The 17,048-nt window shown below is 44.0% G+C and overlaps 1 protein-coding gene across 3 annotated transcripts in view; it reads left to right on the top strand.

Annotated features, from left to right (window-relative positions):
* DNAAF9 (dynein axonemal assembly factor 9) overlaps nt 1–17,048 on the top strand; it is a 548,844-nt gene that overhangs the window by 334,184 nt on the left and 197,612 nt on the right. For all 3 annotated transcript variants that reach the window (XM_078678718.1, XM_078678720.1, XM_078678719.1), the window contains exon 25: nt 10,854–10,971. In XM_078678718.1, the coding sequence (XP_078534844.1) occupies nt 10,854–10,971 (118 nt within the window). The remainder of the gene's footprint in view (nt 1–10,853; nt 10,972–17,048) is intronic.

The raw sequence follows: 17,048 nt of genomic DNA, 5'->3' as shown, positions 1-17,048 counted from the left end.
ATCCCTTGTCCATTTTCCCCTTCTTTCCTGATGTTAGTTTTTGTAAAGGTTTGAAAATGACGATTAGCCGCAACTCTGATTCCAATGCCCTGTTAGCTACTTGCTCAATAGGGAGGTGTGGGTTTTATAGAAGGGACAAAATCAAAGTCATTTTGTGGTAGGATAGAGTTTCTTTACTCTTGGAGGGATGGATGCTATCACTATTTAACAAGTGCTTTGAGAGTAAGTCTATGGATCTATGGAACCCTGCTTATGTATGCTTCTTAGGGGAAGCAAGGAGATGAGGGATTTTTAAGTTATTACTGTTATCAAGAGCAAGAAGACATTCATCTCCCACGTTGTACCCATTGGTGAGTGCTGAATGCTGAAGAAGCAAAAATAGGAGCTTCATCTATGACTTAGACCATAAAATAGGAATCCAGACTCTGCACAAGAGTTTGCATGATGTAAGAAAACCCTTAGAAAGGGCAATCTATCAGTCATAACACAATGTGGGAGTAGCTGATGATTAAGGCTCTGAGATTGTTAAAAACCACAACAATAAAAAGTGCTATTGAAGATGTATAGCAAAGTCACTCTGTTATTTCCATATTAGGTGTGAGAGCTGAGTTGCTCACATCATCGCTATCCCCTAATCAATGTCTCAAATGATCAAACATGTGCAAAGGCAATTTTTGAGGGCTTTTCCTCTATTCAGAATCTCCTGAAGTTTAAAGGTAATTATCAGTTGATTGCTCGACAATGGCACCAATATTTTCTTAAAAATCTTACTTGACCTTCAGCTCTGTACTTAAGATAAAGGTACCTTACCTCTAACCAAAAGAAAGATCAGGAAAACCACTAATGAAATTAAATGAACACATTTGATATAGCGCACAGCTACTCGAACTAGAGTGTCCTGATGCAAGGAAGCGGGAAAAGTAGCAGAAGGCTGAGGCAGGACTAGTTTTAACAAGCCAGGTTTTAAGATTCTGCCTGAAAGTTAACAGGTCTGTAGTTAATCTCAGATGTTCTTGAAGACTGTTCCACATCCTTGTGTTAAAAAATCCAAACGATCTCCACCCCCCTACCCACGTATGCGCAAGGCGTGTTTTGAGAATAAGGGCAAGGTTTGCATTTTAAGATCTAAGGGGTCTAGTTGGGATATAGCGGTTTACGCGTTTGTTTAAATAGCAGGCTCCTATGCCATAAAAAGCATTACAGAAGGTCACCATAGCTTTGAAGTTGATCCGTTCCTTCATGCGCAGCCAGTGCAAGGACCTTAAGATGGGGGTCATACTAGATCTGGGTTTGGGTCTCACAATAGCTCTGGCAGCCCCATTTTGTACCACCTGCAGGCGCTGAACAGTTTTGATGTCATCAATGCTTGCACCACAATCTTTCTAATGTCCGTTGATAGTGGCAAGATTTTTTTTAGCATGCAGAGTATGCCAAAACAGGCCCCTGTTAAAGTTTGGATCTGTGAACGCATGGAGAAAGAATTGTCTATGACAATACCTAGGTTTTTGACTTTCTCATTGGCTGAAGGAAGGGGTGACAAGTCTTTTGGCCAGCAAATTTATTAAATTTATTAGCACCTATCATCAATCCAACAGCTAATAAGTTATTCAATCTATCTCTTCCTTCTGGCAAAATGCCGCACATATGGAAGCAGGCTAAGATCCTACCCCCTTCTAAAAAAAAACAAATGCCGATCATAACGATCCTGCCAACTATAGGCCGATCTCCCTACTTTCTGCCTTCTCCAAGGTATTAGAAAAACATGTAAATAGACCTCTCATAAAGCATATTGAAGACAGGAAGTTACTTCATGATTCGCAATCAGGCTTTAGGTCTAACTATAGTACGGAGTCTGCTCTGGTGGAGGTGTCCAATGCAGGTACATGCTCTGTAGGTTGAATGGGAATAGCCTTAGGATGAAATCCCATGGAACAAAAGAAAGGTGTCATCCCTAAGGCTGAGTGCATGCAGTTATATGCGAATTCCGCCAAGGGTAGCACCATGACCCAATTACACGTTAAAAGACATCAATAAACACTGAAGATACTGCTCCATCGTTTGATTGGTGTGTTCTGTCTGTCCATCAATCTGAAGATGGTAAGCGGAAGACAGGCGCAACTCCATCTTCAAAGACCAACACAATTCTGTCCAAAAATGGGACACAAACTGTGCCTCTCTATCGGACACAATGACAGTAGGTAACCCATGTAACCTAACCACATGGTTCACAAACACAACAGCCAGTTCACGAGCTGTAGGCACCTTCTTTGGCAATGGAATCAAATGTGCCATCTTCGTAAACAAATCCACTACCACCAATATGGCTGTATTACCTGATTCAAGAGGGAGATCTGTAAGGAAATCCATACTGATAGTATGTCGTCTGAGGATGGTAAGCGGAAGACAGACCCAACTCCATCTTCAAAGACGAACACAATTCGGTCCAAAAATGGGACACAAACTGTGCTTCTCTATCGGACACAATGGCAGTAGGTAACCCATGTAACCTAACCACATGGTTCACAAACACAACAGCCAATTCACGAGCTGTAGGCACCTTTGGCAATGGAATCAAATGTGCCATCTTCGTAAACAAATCCACTACCACCAATATGGCTGTATTACCTGATTCAAGAGGGAGATCTGTAACGAAATCCATACTGATAGTATGCCAGGGAGCAGGGGGTACTGGTAATGGATGCAACAACCCAGAAGGACGTGTATGGGTAGGCTTACTAATGGCACAAACAGGACAAGAAGCCACAAACAACTGGACATCATGCCCTACCGTCTCCCACCAAAATCAACGTAAACAAAACTCCCTGGTCTTATTCATTCCAGGATGACTCACTAAGGATGATGAGTGACACCATGCAAGAACTTGCTCCCTCACCTCAGGTGGTACAAACAGCCTTCCATCATGATACAACAGACCATCCTGAACAGAAAAAAGCTGGTTCTTCAACCAGAGGGCCAGATCAACACTCCCCACTTTTCCTTTCACGGAAGTCAAAAACTCTTCTGCCGAAACACAACCCACGATTCTCTCCTCAAGAATCACAGACCGAAAATCAGAACCCTGTATGTCTTCCATCTGACCCACATGTGTTCGAGACAGCGCATTCGATTTCAACTGCTGGGCAGGCCTATTTGATTTGTAATGACAAAATCATATTAGTTAAAAAATAACACCCACCGCATCTATCTTGGGGTCAATGCTCTTGCTGAGTGGAAGAACTCTAGGTTCTCATGGTCCGTATAGATTGTAATGGGATGACCGGCCCCCCCATAAATGATGTCTCCACTCTTCAAAGGATAACTTAATAGCCAACAGCTCCCTTTCTGCCACAGTATTTTTGCGTTCAGCAGGCAACAATGTTTTGGAAAAGAACGCAATAGGATGCATAAGACCTGTTTCAGCATCCCTCTGTGGAAGAACACCACCTACTACACACAACAAAGCATCTGCCTCCACAAAGAAGGGCAAAGCAGGGTCAGGATGCACAAGAGTGGGAGCTGAAGTGAATTTATCAACTAACAATTTCAACACAGCCTGAGCAGTTGGGGACCAGATGAATGGCACACCCTTTCCCAATGAGGCAGTCATAGGCGTTACTATATCCGAAAAGTGGGAAATAAACCGCCTATAGAAGTTAGCGAAACCAAGAAGGACCTGTATGTCCTTCACACAAGTGGGAGAGGGCCAGGTCACAGTAGCCTCAGTCTTCCCTGGGTCCCTCTTAATACCACCAGAAGAGACAAGAAACCCCCAGAACTACACACAGGATGTATGGAATTTACATTTCTCCAGCTTCACAAGCAAATGATGTTCTTGTAACTTCCGTAACACCTGTGACACGTGTATCTCATGATGCACTGTAGTTCTAGAAAAAATCAAAATGTCAATGTACACTATTACGCTCACATTCAAATACTCCAGTAGAACCTCATTAATAAAGAACTGAAAAGCTGCTGGGGCATTGCACAAACCAAAAGGCATAACGCAATGCTTGAATAAACCAAATTTTGTACGGAAAGTGGTCTTCCATTCGTCTCCTTCACGTACACGAACAAGGTGATATGCTCTCCTCAAATCAAGTTTGGTAAAAATAGTAGCACGCTTCAGTTGATCTAACAAACAGGGATTAAAGGGAGTGGATATTTGTTCTTAATCGTCACTTTATTGAGCGCTCTATAGTCCACACAAGCACGAAGACTGCCCTCCTTTTTAGGGATGAAAAAGATTGCAGACGACACTGGCGATGAAGATAGACGTATGAAACCAGACGCTAACATCTCATCCAAATACTCCCGCAGATGTTGCTCCTCTGGTTCTGACAAGGCATATATGCTGTTACAGGGCAATGTAGCCCCAGGCACCAAATCGAAACAGCAGTCAAAAGACCTGTGTGGCGGAAGAACATTGGCTCGAGTTTTATCAAACACCTCACCAAACTCCACATAAGGAGCTGGAACACCACTAACTTCTCCACAATCGCCCACCGCACAAGTTAATGGCATAACCCAATCTGTGGCAACTTGATAACCACATTGTAAACAGTGATTAGAATCTAACGTCACTGTTCGTCTTACCCAGTCAATACTAGGGTTATGCATCTGCAACCATGGTACACCAAGTATGACCCCAAAAGAGGGAGCATCTATTGTCACACAGTAAACACAAGTGCTCTGTTTGACAGGTTATGGACCCTGAGGACAGTTCGGTCCCATCTATTGCTCTTACAGGTTCTGGTTGCTCCTTGCACACACGGAACATTTAGTCTTTCAGCAAGTTGGATATCCATAAAATTCCCTGTGGCTCCAAAATTAAGTAACACTGACAAAGTTGATCTACTGCTGTTAGACAACACCAAACAGACAGAAATGGTAAAATGCAGTGGAACCCTCTGAACAGCGCCTGATATCACATAGGATTCACTAAAGGCGACCTCTCCCTAGGAACTTCCTTCAGCCCTCCTCCCCACAAATGCCACTGCCTTTGTTGTAGGAAAACTAGAGGTTTCACTGGACATTCATGGGCAAAATGTTCCCCCTTCCCACAATACAAACATAGGTTCTGTGCCCGCCATCTTCCTTTTTCCTCACTTGATAGAGGACCCCTTACTCCACCATAGGTTCAGGTCCCTGTTTCACCTCTGCAGACCCTTTAAGCTCACTTCTCACACCCACAGCACGAGAGGCCTGAAACCGATTCCTCTCCCCACGTCTCTCAGAAAGCCGGTGATTCAATTTGACCACTAGGTCAATGAATGCTAAACACTCCTCTGGGGGATCCACAACTCCTCACTCAACCACTGGTGGAACAAAGAAGTTCTTTTCGCCATGGGCCAATGTGTCTCCGAAACAAGACGATTAAATGAGGAGGCATAAGACAACAAATCATGTTTTCCCTGTCTCAATTTCAATAATTCAGCATCGCTAGCTTGCAAAAAAGCATGCTTTGCAAACAAACTGTGCATCTGTTCCTTAAAGGCCAGATAGTTGTAAAGCACAGGATCATCGCTATCCACTAAAGGGACAGCCCACATAGCTGCCGTGCCTGCTAGGTAAGATATAATAAAAGCCACTTTAGCGGAATCATCCGGAAACGCTGTGGGACGACACATAAAATGCAAATGACACTGTAATAAATACGGTGTATTTATGAATCAGTGTCATTACACCGTTCCGGCACTGCCAAAGGGACAGGAGTAGGCGTAGTAACTGTAACTGCTATAGGAGTACTACCACTAGCCCCTTGAACTTATGACATATCAAACTGAAAAGTGGCGGGTTGTACTATAGGTCCCTGACCCTTTAATGAATGACCCCTACCTGAACCCCATGACTGATCCCGAATCCTAAAGGTATTCAGTTCCTGTCGTAACCCATGATTTTCCTGCCTCAAATCCTGTACCTCAGTCTGAAGTGACGTAATGGCGGTCATTAAATCCCGCATAGAAGGAACCCCATCCTCCCCGCTCTATTAACTCCCTCTAGATCCATCTTCGCTCGGGTAGTGTTTCAATTTGTGGGCTTGGTTTTCTGTTCTGCTTCCACCTTGGTATCACCCAACAATGCAGGAGCAAACCTATACCCAGTCCACTAACCCTGCCCCTGGCAGCCACCACCAAGCTATATATAACGAGATGGCTGCCACGGACACCGGGGGAAGGTGGGGGTAAACAAAGAAAACACAAGGGGACGTCTCCCAAGTGCACCGCTTCCCTCTATCTGCTACTGTGAGGGACAAATGCCCATGTGTCCTAAAAGAAACGTAAAAGACAGAAATACCGGTTAGTACCAAATGCTAATCTCATTCGCATACACAATCGGGCACTACTTGGCGCAATCATGAACAGGCGCTTACCCTTTATAAGAGAAATGGTTGAGTGCCTGTGAAGGATGTCACAAAATCAGCAGCCTGTATCTTCTGAGGGATAAGCCGTAAGTCCCAAAGTCTAAGGCCCAGATGTAGGTAATAGCAATTTACCGAATGGTAAATACCGAATTTTACCGATTCGGTATTCACTATTCGGTAATTGCTATGTAGGTAAAAAATTCAGTAAAAATACCGAATTATTACCGATTCTGTAATTACCGATTCGGTATTTGCCATTGATTCCTATGGGCCTTGAAGCCCATAGGATTCAATAGCAAATACCGATTCTGTAATTACAGAATCGGTAAAATTACCGAATTTACAAGGGGGACAGGGTGTCACTTTGACACCCTGTTGCACCCCTGTTTCAGGCTTGTGTGCCATGTGACACACAGACATGCCCTTAGGGCATGTCTGTGTGCCACATGGCACAGGTGTACATGCACAAATGTGCATGTACACTAGAATTCGTTATTTACCATGGAATAGTATTCCATGGTAAATAACGATTCGGTAAGGGCCTGTGGCACTGATTACAGTGCCACCTACATCTTGATTTACAGAATCGGTAAATTTACCGATTCGGTAGTTTACCGATTCTGTAAATTTACCGAATCCGTAAATATACCGATTCTGTAAATAAAATGCCCCCTACATGCCAAATCACAAATACCGGTCGGTAACGGCCGAAATCGGCCGTTACCGACCGGTAATAGGCCACCTACATCTGAGCCTAAATTCCAGCGTGTTTTATCCTGAGTCCAATAACGTCCATATAAATTCAGCAGACACAAAAAAGGCGAAAAAAGTCTGGCACCGACATAAAAACTCCCCGCAAATGAAAAACGGAAAACCCAATAAGGAGAAACTAGGCTCGTGTTGGTATCCACCAACTACCCGCAAAAAGGACCCAAAAGTGTTCTATAACGACCTCAATGGGCCGTAAAAGTGTCCTAGAAGAGAAAGAGCAAGGAACCGGTACACAACCGTGCACCTGCATTAAGCATTCCAAACACCAGTGAACCCCAATGTAACCACGTACTGTGGCCGCAGAGTCTGGTGCCAAGGGAAGGAAACAACAATCCAGGGCAGTAAACAACCGTGATCCAGTCACAGAGAATCCCGCAATGAGGAGCAAACAAAGACGACTGCACCGGCAGGAATTCTTCGGCGAAGTCCTTCCGGGAAACAAGACCAGAAGAGAAACCAAGCAAAGGGTCCTCGTTTGCCCTTATACCCCTGCCTACGCGCCTAGATCACCCGCACGCCAGTAACCCCCACCATGCACACACAAAGAACAGCAAGGAAAAGGTAAGAGAAAAGAATACAACCCCCTCCATCCTAACAGCAGATACAGGAGATGAAAAAGGGGGTAGCCAGATGCCCTGCGATCTATTTTCCAGGAAGGAGGACATCCAAGTTAGGGCGGTCCCGCCCAATCCAATGTACAGTGGTCTACCAAGAAGTCTCTAATGTGGGACCATATCAAAAGCCACTGACAAATAGAGTAGGATCAGAACTGCTTTTCTTCCGTAGTGCAGCTTACCCTTAATAAATTCTGTCACCTCCCTCAGAGCAGTTGCGAATCATGAAGTAGCTTCCGGTCTTCAATATGCTTTATGAGAGCTCTGTTTACATGTTTTTCTAAACCCTTAGAGAAGGCGGGAAGTAGGGAGATCGGCTTATAGGTGGCAGGATCGTTATGATCGGCATTTGCTCTGTTTAGAAGGGGTAGGATCTTAGCCTGCTTCCATATGTACAGCATTTTGCCAGAAGAAAGAGGTAGATTGAATAACTTATTAGCTGTTGGATTGATGATAGGTGCTAATAAATGTAATATATTCGCTGGGCAAGAGTCAGTTGGAGATCCTGACTTTATGCTTTGGAAAAGAGTGAGTGACTCCTCTATTTGTAGCTCGAGGAAAAGTAGGGAGCTCATGCCAGATAAACTTTCCATTTACCGAGTGATAGAAGGTCTGCTCTTCCTCAGAGATGTTATCAAATGCTTTTTGAATTAAAGTGATCTTGTTATTAAAGAATTGCGCTACCTGCCTGATTAGTTGAACCAAGGCAATAGGGGGGCTGACCTCTTAGAAGAGCGGGTGGCTGCGGGTGCGGCGGCATCTTTGTTTGCTCTGACTCTGGTAGGAGGGCATCCCTGTCAGGGTTGACCGGTCGAGGGCATCTACTAAAGCTGGAATCGATATTTTGTGAAAAGCCCTGTAGTTAAAGTCCCTCTTAATTGAATTAGGTAAGGGATCTGTACTTAAGTTTTGAATTTTGAAATTGAGAATGAGGTGGTCTAACCAGGTAATAGGCAGTGGTGGACTTGCCAGTAGATCAAAGTTGTGAAAAATGTGGTTAAGAGTATGGCCTTTGTCATGGGTGGAAGCAGAAGTCGATGGTATAAGATTACAGGCCTGCATTGTATCCAACAAGGAAGTTGCTATAGGGTCATTTTCTTTATCCATATGTATATTTACATCTCCCAAAATTAAGCAATTGTTGTATTTTAGGACAAATGAGGTGGAGGCTACGTTAAGTGTGGTGATAAAATTACAGAGTGCACTTAGACGTCTATATAATAGAATTCCCGCTATACTTAGACGGGGAGATAGAATACAACGAAAGCCTAAATACTCTCCCCCCTCGATGTTATCAATCATGATAGGAGAACAGTCCAGTTTTTGTTTACAGATAATGGCGACACCGCCTCCTTTCCCTCAAGTCCGGTCCTTTCTGAGGATTTTGTAGCCCGAAGGGATAGCAGAGAGGAGATGGTGGGGTTAGAGGCCTCAGACAACCAGGTCTCAGTGCGAAATAAAAGATCTGGCTGTTCCTCTAGCAGTAAGTTGTGAATATGTGCCTCGTGTCTTTGCATAGAGCGACAATTCAATAATGTAGCGTTAAAATTCTCCATTTTATTTATGTCCTTCAGCTTGTTGCTAGGAAGTGGGACCTTATAGGCTGAGAAGGGGTCCAATTGCAGCCTTGGAAATGGAAGCTGTTATAGGTATTAAAGTCTCCAATTCTACACTGGTAGGATACGGGAGACTTTAGACTGAGCAGTTTTTCATGTATATATTGTACCAGTAGAATCCTACCTGCGGGAGCCTGGGCAGCATGGCCAGCTCTGGTCGCCTCCGGGACACTGATTGATGCAGATGAGCTTGTCTTAGGCGCGTCCGCTGCGCGTCTGCCTTAGCATCGATTTAAATTGGCGAGGGCCTTCGATACAACTAGACCGCTAACCTGGTTAATAGAGAGAGGCTGGGTGGAAATGAGGAAACCAAAACCAGCCCTCTGCACAATCGCAACCCAGCTGTGGCGGACCAGAGCGGTAAAGAGGCAAAAAACTGTGGGTTACAAGGTATTAACTCTTCCTTACTCCCTCTCCAAATTCAAGGCCACTTTAATATTTATGCCCAAGTAAGTCTTCAGGGAGGTAACAGATTGCCACTCATCCCAATATTTTAAGGATTGAAGCAAGGGTGCATAAGCGTTTGGTGATTATTTTCTCTGTATAAACTGCAGATATTTCTGCAAGATACTTCCCACAAACGGGGGTGGAGGGGTTTGAGTGGATTGAGCATATGTAGCCTAATGTATGCGGATAACAAATGTATTCTCTGTCAAACTCTACTATGGCTATACCAGTTATTAGCCAAGTTGCATGACTACAGTGTCAAAAATAATATGCCCTTATTTAGAACCAAAGTCATGGTAATCTGAAGTGGCTGTATGAAAAGGAACTGGTATATCAATGGGAAGAATACTGACAACTGTATTCAGTACTAACACTGTACAATCATACAATACCCTCGTACCCCAATTTTTTTTTACTTTTTTCTTTGTTTACATTGAGAATGTTATTAGAAGCATTTGCCTTAGTAAAACTCTAAAGAAATCTTTCTGATCCAGACTTGTTCTACTGGCCCTTAGCTGTGGCTACAATTTCAGTAGTGGCCTGCTCAAATTGTATTTTCCTTCTAAAAATGATAGTCACTTTCCGCATTGGATCCTGGTCTACCGCTTCTATAGATGACCAATTGCACTTTTTGGTGCTTTTCACTGAAGTCCCAAAGAATGAATATCTATATTAATATTTTTGTCTGTTAGATCTTATTTTAAATTTGGTCGTGGAATCTTATTGTATTTTCTGTTACAATTCTTACTGTGTATGCACTTCTTAAATAATTCACTTTTTCTACTGTGTATGCACTTCTTAAATATGTTACGTATTGCCTTTGATATAAATGTCACTGGTTCGTGTCACGTTACCCTGGATTTTATTTTATTTGTGTGACATCTAGCCGGTGGTAGCCTTATCCTTTGAGGTGGACACTTGTCCGCTCAAGATAATAACCCCCTTTCCTACAGTCAGTCATTCGTTTAGCAGTTGTTTCTGTTTCTTCTAAATAGCAAAACATTTTGTTAGCAAAATGTAATGTATTTTTTTTTCTTTCAACAGTTTTTTTCAGCACTTTACGTTTGGCAGTGTGTGCCGTGAACCAATAAGTAGAACACACCTTTCTACACTTCTGCAGCAAACCGACATTTTCCCTACCAACAACGTAGATAAAGACAAGGTATTGTTCAAATGATTTATTTACATCATGTTATTAAATTGAAAATAAACCCATTATGCTGCAATTGTGAATGACATTGCTCCTGTATTATATTAAATATTGGACCATCTTAGCATCAGTTAACTTTTTTTCCTTACAAGGAAGTAACTCCAGGTGGTGCCATTGGTGGATGCCCTTATTTCTTTCAAACATTTTCCTTTCGTTCTTTTATAAAGTTGCATATATTTGCACTACTCTCTTTTAATATCCAGTTGTTTGCAGTCACCATAGAGAAATGTATTTAAAACGTAATATTCCCCAGACCACTTAATGTTGCAGTTTAAAGGTATGTTCTAGAAAGTGCTGCGCAACGGTTGATGAATATTGAAGATGTGAAGTGAGATCAGTATCCATATACAAGATGCTTGTGAAGTCTTTGATTGAAGATCCATTTTTCTGTGCCTTACAAGGTGTGGGGTCTGAAGCACCTGAGGTTTTCCTCAGCTTGAATCTATGTTTTTTTCCTTCTTTTTTGTAACTCGCGTCATCTCCACATTCGAGTTTTCAAGCCCTGCAACAAATGTTGCAGAGATATCTACAACTTGCTATAGCCTCCCGGAAGGCTATCGAAGAATCCCACAAGATCCAGGATGCCTATTCAAGGTAGTTACCAGATCTGTACCAGGCATGATCGGTACCACAAGAAACATAAAAGGCAGAAACAGTGCTGTGACTCTTCAACACAGATCCTAGTGCTCAATCCCATCCAGTTTACTGCACCTTAGCCACAAATAGAAGCCACCCACAAGGCAATCTTAGCCCTCTTTCCACAGAACTCCTCTGGTGTGCCTGCATCAGTTGCCACAGGATCTGTGGTGCCATCAGCTCCAGTGCGGCAATTGTGGCCCTGACATCCGTGATGGTCTGTACCTGTAAGCCCTTGTAACTGATGGTGATTTATTTATTTATTTATTTTGCGTGTTTGTAGAGCGCTAGAATAGACTCCCAGGGGAGTATCTCCGCGCTTTATGACTGTCGAACCTACAGGAGAACAAGTTACATAACTGCAATCCAATTCTGAGACTGTAAAGTTAGCCCTGGAACAGGAACGTCTTCAGCTTTTTCCTGAAGGCCAGATGATTTTCAAGCTGCCTAAGCTGGAGAGGGAGGCCATTCCAAATCTTCGGTCCCCTTACCGACAGAGCCTTACCCCCTTGCCTTGCCCGCTTGATCCTAGGAATCATAAGAAGCAATTGATCACTGGACCGTAGAGCACGGGAAGGGACATACGGCACAAACTTGTCTGCCAGATAAGAGGGACCCAAACCATGAAGTCCCTTATGTATCGTACAACATATCTTAAAGGTGACTCTCTGACGAATGGAGAGCCAGTGAAGCCTAGCAAGAAGTGGTTTTGATGGTGTTCTGGGAGGAGCATTTACCACCAGCCTAGCTGCAGTGTTCTGCACAACCTGCAACCTGTCCAGATCCTCCTCATTAGCTGACAACAAGAGACCATTACAATAGTCGAGACGACTGATAACCAGCGCCTGGACCAGGGTCTTTCTAATGGTGTCTGGAAGCAGTGGGAAGACTCTGCGCAGTAGTCCTATAGTTCGAAAACAGGACCCCACAATGTTGGTAACATGCTGCTTCAGGCTGAGTTCTTGTTCCAGACAGACCCCTAGGTTCTTGACTATCTGCTTGGGCTCAGGGACTGGGCCAAGATCTAAAGGCCACCAGTCAGGAGCCCAGCAGATTTTAGCCTCCCCAAAGAGCATAACCTCTGTCTTTGAAACGTTGCACTGCAACTTGTTCAAAGACATCCATTGGGAAACTGCTCTCATCCCCTCAGAGAAAGAATGTAATACCTCTGGAGTTAGATGGTCAAAGGGAAAGAGCAGCTGAGTATCGTCAGCATATGACACTGGGCAAAAACCAAAGGCTCTCAGGATATTCGCCAGGGGGGCCACATAGATGTTGAATAATGTAGGGCTCAAACAAGAGCCCTGTGGCACCCCCTTAGTAATCCTGGTCTCCCTGGATCGAAAGTCTCCCATGGTGACACATTGGGTTCGATCCAGAAGAAAGCTCTTTAGCCAAGCCAATGCCATGCCCCCTAGTCCAGTCTCAGTCAGGCGCTCGACCAGAATTTCATGTGAGATGGTATCAAAAGCTGCCGATAGATCCAGCAGCACCAGGACAGCTGATGTTCCTTTGTCCTGGAGCATGCGTAGATCATCGGTAATTGACAGCAATGCTGTTTCCGTGCTGAATTTTGGTCTAAAGCCCGACTGAGATGGATCTAGTGCACCAGTGTGTTCCAGGTGATTAGACAAGTGCTTGTTGACATGCTTTTCTATGAGCTTTCCCAGGAATGGTAAAAGGGAAATGGGTCTCAAATTAGTCATGTCAGCCCATGCAATAGCGGTATTCTTGCGAATGGGTCGCACTTGGGCTCTCTTCCACTCTAAAGGGACACAGCCTGTGTCCAAAGAGAGGTTGACCAAACTTTGGATTTCTGGTGCCAATATGCTCCTCACTGCGATCATCACTCTCGGTGGAAGCTGATCCATAGGGCTCCCACTTTTTATAGTTGTAATGAGTCCCTCCACTTCAGCCACAGTGATGTTAGGAAAATTAGTGAAGGTGGAGGCTAGAACCTTTTTACTCGCTGGGACCACAGTGGGAAAGATCACATGTCCAATGGATGCTATAGAGACATGAATCTTTTCGTAGATGGTTTCGATCTTGTTCGTGAGGAAGCAGGCAGTGTCGTCACAAAGTTGTTGAGATGAAGTGTCAACACTCTCACATGCTGCCGGCTTCAGGAAGGAGTTCAATATCTGGTAGAGAGTCCTCGGCGCATTTCCTGCCGCCTCTAATTGTGAGGTGATATGTTGTTTACGGGCTGTTCGAATAGCTTTATGATATGATTTTAGCGCCGTCTGATACTCCCCTTTATCTGACTCCAAATGAGATGTACGCCAGATTTTCTCTAGTTTCCTAGTCCTACGTTTCATGGACCTTAAGTCCTCTGAAAACCACACCTCCTGATTTTTCGTCGGGCGGGTCTTAAAGGTTTTCATAGGAGCTATATGTTCAATGGCAATGGTTACTGCCTTTTCATAATTTTCTAGCGCCACGTCGATATCGTTCGTTGTGACATAATCTTGAATAGAGAAGGCATCCCTCAAAGAGTCTTTAGTTATCTTGTGCCATTGTCTCCGTTTCATGGGAATCTGAGTGGATCTTTTAGGAATAGGTCCTATCTCAGGAATAGAGAATTCAATCGTAAAATGGTCAGTCCATACATTTACGATAGGGTCAAAGCACTCAATTCCAGGGAACCTGGACAAGATGAGGTCCAGAGTATGTCCAGCCCTATGGGTAGGTCCTGTGTTACGGAGCAGGAATCCCAATGAAAAAAGATCATTTAAAAAGTCCTGGATTTCTTTTTCCTCCTTTAACTCTGCATGTATATTAAAATCACCCAATAGTAAGAAGTTGTGAGAAGTTGGCCTGATGTGCAGTGTTCACTATTCTAGTGATCACTATATATCAGTCCAAACAACCCTTATTGATGATTGGTTGTAAGTCAACCTTATAGACCAGCTATCCTAGTAGCATGGATACGAGCAGTCTAAGGCTAAGACTCTAGAGGGCGTGTTAAGCCAGCTGTTTTACCATCACATTACCCCTTGAACACCCAGTGAAAGGACACCACACAAGTGTTATGAAAATAAACAGTGTATTTATTAGAATCACAACAACCCTGTACTCTTTATGAGGACAGGGTGCTAGGCACACAACAAAACTCTTACGAAAATACTTAAGTTAGCACGTTATACACAAATGCCCGAGGGGCACGAAAAACCATATACTTAAAAAGTGGAATGCGAAATTACTAGCAGGTAAGTACAGTACTAATAGGCTTTGGAATCGCTAGGACTTAACTATAGAATCGTTAGATTACTTCTAGGAGACCTAGGGGACTCGGGTGCAGAGTGTGCACTCTCACGCGGGATGCGGGACAAAGTCTATGGAGGCTAGTAAAGGCAAAGTTAGTGTTCACGGGCGAACCCGACCTGGTAGGAAGAAAACGACAGTGGATCCTTTATCTCCATTAACATGGGGGGCCAATAATTCCAATAACATATTGGAAAAATTGTTCATGGGTCCAGGAGGCCGATAGATCAGAGCGCCATTCACAAAACATTTTGGCGAGGTACAGATTTTAAAAACCAGCATCTCGATCTTTGCCGAGCAATATTGCTCGAGAATGGAGACCATAATGCTATCCTTGTGCACAATGGCTAGGCCACCTCCCATTTTTATGGGTCTATCCTGGCAGATAATTTTATATCCCTCCGGTATTCCCAAAGTAATGGTAGGTGCAGTGTGGGGCTTTAGCCAAGTTTCGGTGAAGAAACATAAGTCAGGTTCTGCCTCTGAGATGAGATCCCAGATCTGCATGTGATGTTTAGGCAGTGATCTGACATTACACAGCAGACATTTATAACGGGAACCTATATTAGTAAGAACCTGGGGGACAGGCACAGCAAATAACTCCGTCCGAGGCGGAGCATCCATGCTCTGAAAGTGACAATTTTTACAGGAAAAGGGTCCTTCCAGGAATTGACCCTTGTAACACACAGAATCACCAAGCAAAGAGGTATGTACATGGTGAAGTGCGGCAGCCGAATATGTAATATTATGCATATGAATAACAGTTTTAAGTGCAGGGGCAACCAACCTGAGGCCAAGCCCCTAGCCCCGTCCAGTCACGGACTGGCACAGACTGGCTTCTCTTTGGCGCCTCTTCGGCGCGTCAATGGCGCTCCCGCTGCGCGTCACCGCTGCGCTACAAACCCGAGTCTATGTAGGTTAGGAGGGTTGGGAGACTAGACCCACACCCTGCAAAAATGGCCGCCCGTCGTGGAACGACCAGGAAGTGCCAGCGCTATTCCTCCCTCCACATCAATCAGCTATGAAAGCTGCGGTGGACCGGGGAAACAGCGCGCCTCCAATGTCAGTGCAAAATGCAAAAACTCGCCGTTTTTAAAAAACGTACTTAAAGTGCAAATATATAAAATATTAAAACCAGCGTTTTCTTAAAAACGAGTCTTGAGCACACCGGTAATTCCACAGTGTTACTATTCACAGTTTCCAAATTAAAATATTTCAGCACAGAACAGAGCTTCACACAACACGCTCCCACCACAATGTTCACAGTCATTCATTCTTACACTGATTGCAGGTAAGATGCTCTGGTAAGATCAGAAGGGTACCCAAGGGTTCTGAATACCTCTGATTTCCAAAGTCATTGGAAATGTGTTCAAGGTTCCATGACCTGTTTGGGTCAGAATGAGAAATATTGGGGTTCCATAATGGTCCCATAGAATTGGGGACGATGATTGAGAGGCTGATTAGCTCCTAACTGTACAAAAAGAATCTGCTCTACTGTACGATGCGCGGTTGGACTTTGTTCTAGTAAATACATGTTTGTAGCATGTGCTGCTGTAGATCACGTTTTTCACACTTCTGCTGTCTAGTGTGAGGCACGGGCGTTGTAGGTTGGTTTTCTTAAAATTACAGATTTTGCTTTCAAGATGGATTGTGGTTCCTTTTCTGGAACCCCCCGTGCACCACAACATAAAGTCCAAGTCAGACTTATTCCCGTCATCTGCTATGCATGTAACTTTCAGGGCTCTGGGACCATCACACTACAGAAGGAAAATCTTTGACAATGATGTACTTGAATTCACACCCGTAATAGGAGAAGGCATTGTGCGACTGTTGACCGCTTCAGTAATTAATCGCCTTGAAGTCTTTGAGGGCAGACCATATCAGAATGACTTGTGGAAGGGAAGTTACGAAGACCCTTTCACTGCTGTCCCAAATGCAATATTGTCTTGTTAGCCTGACCTAAGGTCTTCAACGTCTGTTTCCCAAGTGGCAACAAGGAATCATCTTGTTCGAATATCTGGCAGTGGTTGTGAGAAAGTGCCATCCTTCTTGCTGAACTGCTGATGTGCTTTGACTGAGTGTGCCCTGGGCTCCTGCCAACCAGGTACCCAGGGCCTGTGTTCCTTCCC

This window comes from Lissotriton helveticus, chromosome 2_2 (genome assembly GCF_964261635.1).
Source record: "Lissotriton helveticus chromosome 2_2, aLisHel1.1, whole genome shotgun sequence".
NCBI lineage: Eukaryota > Metazoa > Chordata > Amphibia > Caudata > Salamandridae > Lissotriton > Lissotriton helveticus.
This window is presented reverse-complemented; position numbering and strand designations above follow the sequence as displayed.